Source organism: Vombatus ursinus, unplaced genomic scaffold (assembly GCF_900497805.2).
Source record: "Vombatus ursinus unplaced genomic scaffold, bare-nosed wombat genome assembly UNPS02014171.1, whole genome shotgun sequence".
Taxonomy (NCBI): Eukaryota; Metazoa; Chordata; class Mammalia; order Diprotodontia; family Vombatidae; genus Vombatus; species Vombatus ursinus.
The window spans coordinates 3,527,225-3,538,284 of NW_020953949.1; the positions used below are offsets into that span (position 1 = coordinate 3,527,225).

An 11,060-nucleotide genomic window follows, 5' to 3' on the forward strand; every position below is an offset into this window, starting at 1 on the left:
TTCCATGCTTAAAATAACCTCAACAGATAAGCTCCTCCTAATGTTTTCTCATATATATAACAATGGTATGGTATTAATCCTAAAATCCCGTTAGCTGCCTCTTGGTTCCAAAATTCCTCTTTTTCTTTGCAACAAGTAGAAGTTTTGAATTGCTTTATTATTAGAATTTTCTTTGTCCTGAAAAGAATAGAATGTCTCAGAATTTTAGGTGTGAGGATGTATTTCTTTCAAGTAGGCATATATTCAGTTTCTTTTAAAACATCCTTTATTGCAAGTATTTTTGGTTCCTTATATCACATAGTTTACTCTAAAAGAAAGTCAGTTCTCACCAGAGGAGACTGAAGCCATAACCAGGCATACTATGCCTCAGTTTTCTGCTTTGCTATTCCTGACCATATCCCTAGACTTCCATTTCAACCAGTTAATTTGGAGTCAGGATTAAGCTATGAGTATTTCATGTTGCTGGGGGGAAAAAAAAAGGCATTTTTCCTTCCAAGGGAGCCAAGCCCTCCAAACTCAAATGTCACAACATGTTTGCAGAACAATTTCTAGTTCAGTGAGCCTTTATTAAGTACCTACTGTATGTAAGGGCACTGTGCTTACCGCACTGAGAATAGAAAAGAGTCAAATGTAAAACTCTGCCTTTCAGGGATCTTATATTGAACTGAAGACATACAACATGTGCAAGTCTTTCGTAGTGGTTTGTTTTTAAGTGGTGGTGTTATTTTATAAAATGTCCTCCTGGTTCTTCTTCATTCTATATTCTCTGAACTCATCCCTTTCATCATTTCTTCTAACATAACACCTTCATTACTCAACAACCTCAAGAGACAGTACATTCCAGTTTTGGTTAAATAATAGTTATGATTAGGTTATTCTTTATATCCCTTTCTAAGCATTCAGGATGTCCCAAGAGTTTTAGTGTAGTTTTAAGCTTTAATAACTTTTTAGGCCTTCGTAGGTTAAAATTGCACATGTATCCCATGTGAGGCTTGGGGATATATGTGCAGTTATTTTGTCACCTTTGTTCAAGAAGTACATTTGTAGAAAGTTTTCTTGGGTATTTTGTAAATTATATATGATATAAATTGAATAATAGTTCACTTAGAAGAAAAAAAACTTTGTTTTTTTTTTTAGGTGCTATTTCAAGTGGTTTTAGGCTGGAAGAGTCTCCGTTTGTTCCATATGAATTTATGAACAGCAGTAATTCACCAGCCAGTCCTCCTGGTTCAATTGGGGATGGCTGGCCACGTGCCAAATCGCCTAATGGCTCTAGCAGTGTTAACTGGCCACCAGGTAAACACTGAACTATTTGGTTTTTTTTGTTTTTTGTTTTTGTTTTTTTCATTATGAAGAGTATGCCCTCATCACTATTGAAATACACTTAGAAATGGTAACTCAGTACTCTTCAGGTTTGTAATCTTGAAAGTCATTTATTATTACTTATAGCAAATAATTCTTCCTGTCCGAGACCAGTGACGCAGAATAACCAACTAAGTGAAGACCACTCTCAGTCCCCTGTTACCTGTCTCCTTTCTCACATCTCCCTCCGAAGTCACTATCCAGCTCTCTCTGTCCCTTCTATTTTGCCCTTTTGAGTCATTACAGATGAAATTTTCCTTCTTAAATGTTTTCCTGTCATGTACCTTCTGTCTTCAGACACTCACAGAAGTTTGGCATCTGTGCATCTCCAGTCATCCTTTTCAGTACTTAATGTACCTTTTCTCATGTATCCCAATACACTAAACTAAGAGGAGGCATGGCCATCCTTGATCCCCACTTTGAGACCCTCCCTTCCGTGCCATCACCCAGGAACCTCTCCATTGAAGTTTGCTTTCTCTCAGCATATCACCCTATCATCCCGACTGGTGGCCGTTCTTTACCAACCCCCAGGTCATTCTCCTTGATTTCTCAAGGAGTTCAGTACCTCTCTATCAGTCTTTATCTCCAACCTAACCCTCCTCCCCCTTATACATGGAGACTTCAAATATATATATTTGAATGTTGGGGTGTGTGTGTGTGTGTGTACTGTTTATATATAGATATATATCTGTATATGTATGTGTGTGTGTATGTTGGTGTTCTCTCAAACACCTCCACCTCTTATGACCTCTACTTTCACTCCACCTGTGCTATGCAGTAATGGTTACACCCTTCAAAGAAAGAAGGAAACAATCATTTCTTAAGTGCCTACCATGTGCCAGGCACTGTGCTAAGCTCTTCTACAAATATTATCTCATTTGATCCTCACAACAACCCTGGGAGGTATAGGTGCTCTTATTATACACACTTTTTTCAGGTGAGGAAACTGACACAAACAGGGGCTAAGTGACTTGCCCAGGATTGCACATCTAATAAGTGTCTGAGGCTGAATTTGAACTAAGGTGTTCCTTACTCCTGGCCCACTTCTCACTATGCCACCCGATTGCCTTGACTGTGATCATGATCACCCAGAAGAATTACACTTCCAGGGGCAGTTAGGTGGTGCAAGGGATTGAGTAGTGGCCCTGGAGTCAGGAGGACCTGAGTTGAAACCTTGCCTCAAACATATAACACATACTAGCTGTGTGACTCCGGACAAGTCACTTAACCCCAATTGCTTTCCCCCCCCAAAAAAAAAAGATACTTCCTTTATCATGAACTTTGACATCCTCTCTAATCCATCATCTCTTATCCTTTTGTCTCTTCCTCATTCTTCCTAAACCTATTTTCTTTGTCCATGTAGTGTCTTCTGGCCACTCCGTTCTCCACTGTTCTTCCAGGCTATCATCCCTGTAGTGGCTTCACTCTTCCCAGTCTTCACCATCTAGTTAACCAGTTCATTTATGTACCAGTTCAACTACACGCTGTTTTCTACTCTCAAAGCTCTTGCCTCTTTATCCTGTCATTGGTCATTCATAACTTTACCAGAACCCAACCCTGAATAATCCCAGTCACCCACCCTTAAATGGCATTGGAAGAAGCCACACAACCACGCCACTTCAGATTAATACAATATCAGCTGGGCCCTCATTGCTATAAAGTAGTCATTTTACTTTTCCTTCACTGATCTCTGTCCTCCACTTCCAATAGCAACTATTCCAGATTCTCTCTTCTGTCTTCAAGCTTTCCACTCCCACTTTTCTTCCTTCCCTCTTCCTTTGCCCTAGTCTCTGATGAAGTCCCTACTCTTCCCCAAACATCCCTCCTTTCTAATCTTCACTCTCAGCTCCTTCTCTGCTATCTACAGATACACTCAGTTCTCACCGTCCTTAAAAACTTTTTTTTTTGGTGAAGCAGTTGGAATTAAGTGACTTGCCCAGGGTCACAGAGCTAGTAAGTGTCAAGTGTCAGAGGCTGGATTTGAACTCAGGTCCTCCTGACTCCAAAGCCATAATTCTGTCCACTGTGCCACCTAGCTGCCCTTAAAAACTTTCATTTGACTATCCATCCCCTCAAGCTGTTGTCCTATGTCCTACTTCCCTCTTGTAACCCAAATTACTGGAAACGACCACCTGTGTTTGCTGCCTCATTTACTTACCTTGAAGTCATTTCTCAACTCCCTACAACTTTACTTCCACTAAATTGGAAGTGCTTTCTCCAAGAGAATTGTTGCTCTTTACAAAGCTCAGCTCAGCCTCTTAGTTCCTTAATCTAATGGCCTTTCCTCATTCTTCTCCTTCTTGACCTCTCTTTAACCTTTGATGCGTTGGAACATACTCTCCTCATGGATATTTTTTATTCCTAACATTACTTTTCTTAGCTCAACTCCTGCTTGTCTGTCTGACCATTCTTCTTCTCCTTTGCAGGATCATTATCCATATCCACTCAGTAAGGTTGGAAGAATCTAGGGCCCTACCTTGCATACTCTTATCTGTCTCTTTCTCATTTTTAGGTCCTACCTCATCAGCTCCCATGGGATAAATGATCATCTCTGGATAGATGACTCCAAAATCTACGTATCTCTAGTCCCAGCCTCTCATCCCACATCCTCAGCTGCCCATTTAACACCTCAGACTCAACATATCTAATGCCAAGCTCATTATTTTTCTACCTAGATTGAGAGCATCACTGTCATTCCAGTCACTTAGCTGCTCAACACTGGAGTCATCCTTGACAATTTTCTCTCTCTTTCCTGTCAAATCACATGCCGAGTCCTGTTATGTCTCCTTTCTCAGCATCTCTCGTCTGTTCCCTTCTCTCTACTCAGTCACCAGCCTTGTTCTGGAGCTTGCTTCTCGCTTGGACTAATTGACCTCCCTGACTCAAATCTCTTCCCTCTCCCGTCTGCCCTCTACACAGCTGCCAGATTCACATCCCTAAAGCCCAGGTCTGACTGGCCAGCCCTGGTCAGGGAGCCCCATCAGTTTCCTATTGCCTCTAAGATAAAATACAAACTCCTATTGGCATTTAAATCCCTTCACAGTTTAGTTATAGCTTACTTCTCCAGGTTTATTATACATTATTCCTCTTCATGCACTGTTATGTTTCAACCAAACTAACCCACTTGCTATTCCTACTGTACAGCATCCCATCTCCCAGCGCGGGGCCTTTATCCAGGGTGTCCTCTGTGCCTGTAATAGACTTTACCTCAGCTCAGAGGACACCAACTTGCCCCCCCCCTTCCTCCCAGTTAGGCCTTTCTTAATTCCTCTATTGTTAGTTCCCTCCTCTCAAACAGCCCTCAAAATTACTTTGTATAAATCCTGTATTTACTTACAGGTACACATTTAGTTTTCCTCCAATAGAATGGAAATTCTTCGAGGGAAGGAACTTTTCTTTTATGTCTGGTCTTTTATTGTCTTTTATTGCCGGTGCTTAGTACGTAGTAGAGTCTTAATAAATGCTTGGTGAATAAATGAATGTCATTGTACCAATTTGATAATATTTGCAGTGATTCTAGGTAATTTGTAGTATGTATTTCTAATATAGGTATGATCCCTTAGGATGTTGTGCCAAGTTGTTTGGACAAGTCACTTAACCCCAATTGATTTCCCAAAAAGCAAAAAAAAAAAAAAAAAGATACTTCCTTTATCATGAACTTTGACATCCTCTCTAAACCATCATCTCTTACCCTTTCATCTCTTCCTACTCCTCATTCTTCCTAAACCTTTTTTTAACATGCTTTCAAATTTTGCTTTTTCAAAATATAAATGAAGAAATGTGTTTTTTGTTCTGGGGTTTTGTTTGGCTTTTTGGGTTTTTTTTGGTAGCCCTAAAGGATTTAGAGCAGCAGTTCCTGAACTTTTGGGGCTTAAGACCCATTTATACTCTTAAAAATTACTAAAGACACTCCTCCAAAGAGTTTTTGCTTGATGTGGGTTATATCTCTCAATATTTATTGCATTAGAAATTAAAATATCTTGTATTATTTTGAAAATAGTTTTGACCTTGCAGGTTCCCTGATACGGAGTGTGAGAGACCTTGGGGGATCCTCATACCACAGTGACAGAAATCACTGATTTAGAGCATTTAAGAGACCGTACAGATTTCTAGTCCAGTACCCTCATTTTATTAACGAGGACACAAAATAGATAAATAAAGTAACTTGTCCAAGGTCACTGGCACTCTGGCTTCAAATCTAGTGCTCTTTCTGCTATAGTGGAGACCACTGCAATATTACCAAATTAATCTATTTTAAAATATTTGATCACTCACTGTCTGCCTAAAATTTAGCATAATCTCAGACCTCTACTATGTATGCTATTTAGTATATAAATCAAATTTGAATGAAATGTCATCTAATGCATTTTAAAACCACCTTCAGTTTTTCAGGTAAAGAAAATCAAAGAGAGAAATAGAAGTTCTCCCACTCTTCCCTGGTCCTAGATAGAATGTTTAGGGAAAGCACTTCAGCCCTTTCTAAATGAAATAATTCAGTATTCCCTGTGTGGGATCACTGGTTATTTTAAGATATTAATTAGACTCTAGAAATATATCCTGAGAAATTTTTGCAATTTGCACAACTGCATGAGTAGAAATTCTTATTTTCATTGTAGACAGTGGAATAATGATTAAGCTTTTAAATATTTTCTGATTTTTCTTTATAGAATTTCGCCCTGGTGAACCATGGAAAGGTTATCCAAACATTGACCCTGAAACTGACCCTTACGTCACTCCTGGCAGTGTCATAAACAATCTTTCAATTAATACTGTGCGGGAAGTTGACCACCTCAGGGACAGGAACAGTGGTAAGTAGGTAGTACAAAAAGTTAGAATTTATGGTGATACTTGGGGTACCTAATTAGGGGATGAATCAGAATTGGTATGGGTTGGTGGCAGCAAAAATCGTACCTCATTGGCACACTCCACTTGAAAAAGAAACAAAAGGGGCAGCTAGGTGGCACAGTGGATGGAGCTTCGGCCTTGGAGTCAGGAGGACCTGAGTTCAAATACAGCCTCGGACACTTAACACAACTAGCTGTGTGACCTTGGGTGAGTCACTTAACCCTGATTGCCTAGCCAAAAAAGAAAAAAAGAAAGAAACAAAAAAACAAAGCAGAAATTCTCTCTCTCTTTTTTTTTTTGACAAAATGTCCTATTTCATCTAGTTGACTAATAACTGATTTTTAATTAGTATTATCTTCACTAATTAGAAAGCACATTTTCTCATTGTATAGTAAAATCTCAATAATACAAAAGACTAAAAAAATTACTTTAACCGCTTTTATAGTCAACAACAATATAGTAGCTTTAAATGGCAACTGCCTCAGTACTCTTCAGGTTGATAATCTTGAAAGTTATTTATTATTCCTTGTAAATCTTGAAAATTAACTTTGTTTTTTAAATAAATGAATTAAAGAAAAAACTTTTTTTTTAATTAATTTTTTTAAAAAATGTTACCGTTTGAAATCCAGCATAACTCACTGTGCTGCTTGAGGGAAGCATCATGATAGTGTGGAAGGGCATCAGAACACAAGGGTTGTCATTCCCACTCTGCTGCTTACTGTACTTTGATCTGGTGGCAAGTCACTTCATTGCTTTGTGCCTCCGTTTCCTTATCAGTAAAATATGATTCACTGCCCACCTTGTGAGGTTGGTGTGAGGAAAGCATTTTGCAAACTAAAAATTGCAATAAAAATAAGAGCTATTATCATCTTAATTATTATTATATTGGTTCATATTTGCTGATCAAAATCAACCAGGTAATAGTACAGTAAGGTCTGTAGTGTTGAAGCATAGTTTACAAAGTATTTTCCTTAAAACAAACCTTATTAGGTGGGTAGTTTGTTTTTTTTCCTCCATTTTATAGGTGAGAAGGTCACCTAGCTAACAACTCTTAGGACCAAGGTTTAAGCACAAGTCTCATTCCACGTCAGGCACTTTTTCCACCATCTGTACCATACTCCATTAAATGGCAGGTCTCATAAATTATATAAGAATCATTTCTAATCTGATAACCTTAAATTTCCACATTAATGCAAGAACTTTAATATTAGTGCAGAACAGGGGTTCTTAACCTGGCATCCATGAATTTTTTATTTTGATAAATATAATTCAGTATAATTGGTTTACCTTCTTATCCTATGTATTTTATTTTATGCATTTAAAAACTATTATTCTGGGGGGCAGCTAGGTGGCTCAGTGGATAAAGTACCAGCCCTAGAGTCAGGAGGACCTGAGTTCAAATGTGGCCTGAGACGCATAACACTTACTAGCTGTGTGACCCTGGGCAAGTCACTTAACCCCATTGCCTAGCCAAAAAAAAACTATTATTCTGAGAACGGCTTCTCCACCTATTTCACCAGACTGACAAAACAAGTTAAGGACCCTTTTGTAGAGACTTCAAACAAAACAGATAGACCAAAGCATTTCCCTTGTTCCAATTACTTCATTCAGTCCTGAAGATTTAAAGATCCTTCACACTGTCATAAAATAGTGGATAAACTAGATGGCATGTATATAGTGCTTACTACGTGCCAGGCACTGTGCAGAACACTTAAGAATTATTCTCTCATTGGTTGTTCACAACCACCCTGGGAGGTAAGGGCTATTATTATCCCCATTTTACAGATGAGGAAACTGAGACAGAGGTGAAGTGACTTGCCCAGGGTAATAGAGTAAAAGAACTTATACCAAGTTGTGTTCAAAATTACGTAAAAAATGAAGTTTTAACCAGTGAAATTTTAAAGCTAAGAATGGACCTGATTAATAATAAGAATAACATTTCTGTTGCATTTTACAGTTTACATAACACTTTCCTTATTTCACAGATGAGGAAAAGAGGTAAAGCAGCTTGCCTATAGTCACATAAATAATAAGTGGTAGAAATGAAACTTGAACAAAGTCCTTCTAACTCCCAAATTGAGTGTTTTCATCGTGTCACAGAGCTTTTCTTAGAACAGATGATCCTAAGGCTTCCTGGCCAAAATTACATACCAGATTTAAGGAGAGCTGTTATCCATATCTTGTTGGAATGTGTTTGTGTCAGTGCTCCCTCCCCATCAAAGTGGGGGCTCACACTGAGGGTGTACCAGTCAGAACCAGGTCTTCTAATAATCAGAAGTCCGTTGCATTTTCTACAACATGATGCTTCACTACAGGATAGAAACAGAGTGTTGTCAGAGAAGCCAGGGGAATAACCTTCTCAGAAGAGGGAACAAGGTCATGAGTAATCTTAAAGATTAAGTTCTAGTAGAGATAGAAGACAGATTATGGAAAGTTAAAGAGGTTTTTTGTTGTTTTGTTTTATCAACAAAAGAATGGAAAGGAAGAAGCAACTAGCTCAGAAGTGATGCAGCTCTCTTTATTGGGAAGGTCTAATGGTACGAGGTGGGGCAGGGCATTTTGTGGTATTCTAGGAAAGGAAATTTGTCTTCCCTTTTTAATTGTGAAAGTTTCAACTGTAAAACCACTGCTGCTTGACCAACTCCTGAGAAAAAGCCTAAGACTAATTTGCAAGAGAGCTTTCTAAGAACATCAGTTAGGTTCGTAGTCAGAATGGTAATGCCACCCGGAGAGACCCCGGAGGTCATCTGTCCCAGCCCAGTCCTACAGGAGGGAAGTGCCTTACCTAACGTTACACAGTTTGTTATGGCAGTGACATGGACTACATCCTGTCTCCTGTTCTGTCATGTTTGTCTATTTCGGTTTTGTGGAATTCCCCTCTTCTAGTAAAATGCCATACAATGTGCTAATGTGTCCTGAACTAACTCGAATGTTCCCTTCAATACAGGGTCATCCTCATCTCTGAACACCACGCTGCCTTCAACTAGTGCCTGGTCATCCATTCGTGCCTCCAACTACAATGTTTCCCTCAGCAGTACAGCACAAAGCACTTCAGGTAGCCCCTCTAGCCCGGGGGTTTGACAAAAGAAAAGAAAGTTTGAACAGTCAGTTGTTGTTGGCAACACTTTGGTTGACCTCCCCTTTATTCATTCCCTTGTGTCTAAAGTGTTATATGTTGTATTTTCCAAAAGCCTTTTTGTTCCGTTCAAAAATGGGTAAGTGGATTCTTTTCTTCCATATACAGTTAAGTGGAAATTGACATGCACTACCTGTACTTTCTTCCCATATGTTAGCCTTGTTGTTTAGCACTGTTCAGTGCTCAGTCACCATTCCCAAAGTAAACTGTTCCTTTTAAAGCCTATTGAATGTAGTATTGGGCTATATTTACTAAATTGGGCTATTGTAGCATCTCCTATACAGAAGTCTTAAACCTACGTCCAAATAAAAACCAACAAATGCTTGTACATAGTGATCAAATGTTTTTAGATTTCCTGTTTTCTGGTATCATTTTTCTTTACCTTTTTTTCCTCTGAGTAGCCAGAAACAGTGATTCCAAATCAACATGGTCTCCTGGTTCAGTCACTAACACCTCTCTGGCTCATGAGCTGTGGAAGGTCCCTTTGCCACCTAAAAACATCACTGCTCCGTCCCGCCCGCCACCGGGATTAACTGGTCAGAAGGCCCCCTTGTCTACATGGGATAATTCCCCCCTTCGTATAGGTGGAGGATGGGGAAGTTCTGATGCCAGATACACCCCAGGTAAGATTAAGGAATTTTGTGTGGTCTCCATGGTGAAAAACTAACAAGTAATAGAATGAGAGAAAGAGCATTAGAGTTAGTTAGAAGATCTGGGTTCAAGTTATAGCACTGAGACTTAACTAGCTATACAATCTTGAGAGTATTACCCATTCTGAACTTGTTTTCTCATTGGTAAAATGGAGATTATACTACCAGCCTAAAAGTGTTGTAAGGACAGTGCTTTGTAAATGATAACATGAATTGTTATCATTACCATCATCTAATTGGTTCCATGGGGCTGTAAACTTCTAACTGTGGTTACTGTGATACTTTGAAAAATCTCTCATCTCATTGTCCCACCACACTTTTCATCCTGTGCAGTTTTCTCAAGGGTATGACAGTAACACTTAGGCTGTCCATCTGTTATGTTTTTTATATTAATTATGTGAATGATAGGTCTTCTTTTGTGGCAGTGCATATCATTGATGTGTTGTATCACATCTTGCACTCATCATCATTGTTAACATGTTGCAATTTACCTATGAATCTTTGCATTATCCTTTGGATCATGTGTAGTTTTGATTTTACATACTACATCACCTGTAGAATATTGGTGTTAAAGTGGGCTTTTGCACTATGACAGTTTAGGATCATTGAAAGCAATGCCCTATTTCCCGGAAGCAATCCAGCCCCATTTCTTCCTGTTCAATTCCAGACCCAGCTCATTATCCATCTGCAACGCCTGCCCAAGATACACATATTGATGGACTAATTCGATGGGCTGCCGGTCCAGGTGCATGTCATAATCTTCCAGGCGATACGGGTTACTGGTTTTTTCTTTTGTTTTGTTTTTTTTATTGACTTTGATATTTTTCCTTTGATCAAAATGTATAGTTGCATTAGATGACATGCAGTAATACAGTGCACCATATTTCCTAGTGTTATTTTTCTCTTTGAAATTTGATGAAGAATTAAGTATCCAGTTCTTAACCTGCCCCTATTCTCAGCATCTTTGAGATTCTTGCCTAGAAAGGTGTAGCTGCCAGTGGCCAGGATTACTGGAGTCCAGATCTCCTGACACTTTTGTCCTTTGAAAGTTTCTTTAAAAATGCCAC

General features: G+C 39.0%; 1 protein-coding gene across 1 annotated transcript in view; it reads left to right on the forward strand.

The window, feature by feature from the left end:
* Positions 1–11,060, forward strand: part of TNRC6A (trinucleotide repeat containing adaptor 6A) — a 103,889-nt gene that overhangs the window by 89,225 nt on the left and 3,604 nt on the right. The window contains exons 18-22 of the mRNA XM_027859669.1: positions 1,138–1,296; positions 6,030–6,170; positions 9,155–9,262; positions 9,745–9,966; positions 10,661–10,768. Coding sequence (XP_027715470.1) covers positions 1,138–1,296; positions 6,030–6,170; positions 9,155–9,262; positions 9,745–9,966; positions 10,661–10,768 — 738 coding nt within the window. The remainder of the gene's footprint in view (positions 1–1,137; positions 1,297–6,029; positions 6,171–9,154; positions 9,263–9,744; positions 9,967–10,660; positions 10,769–11,060) is intronic.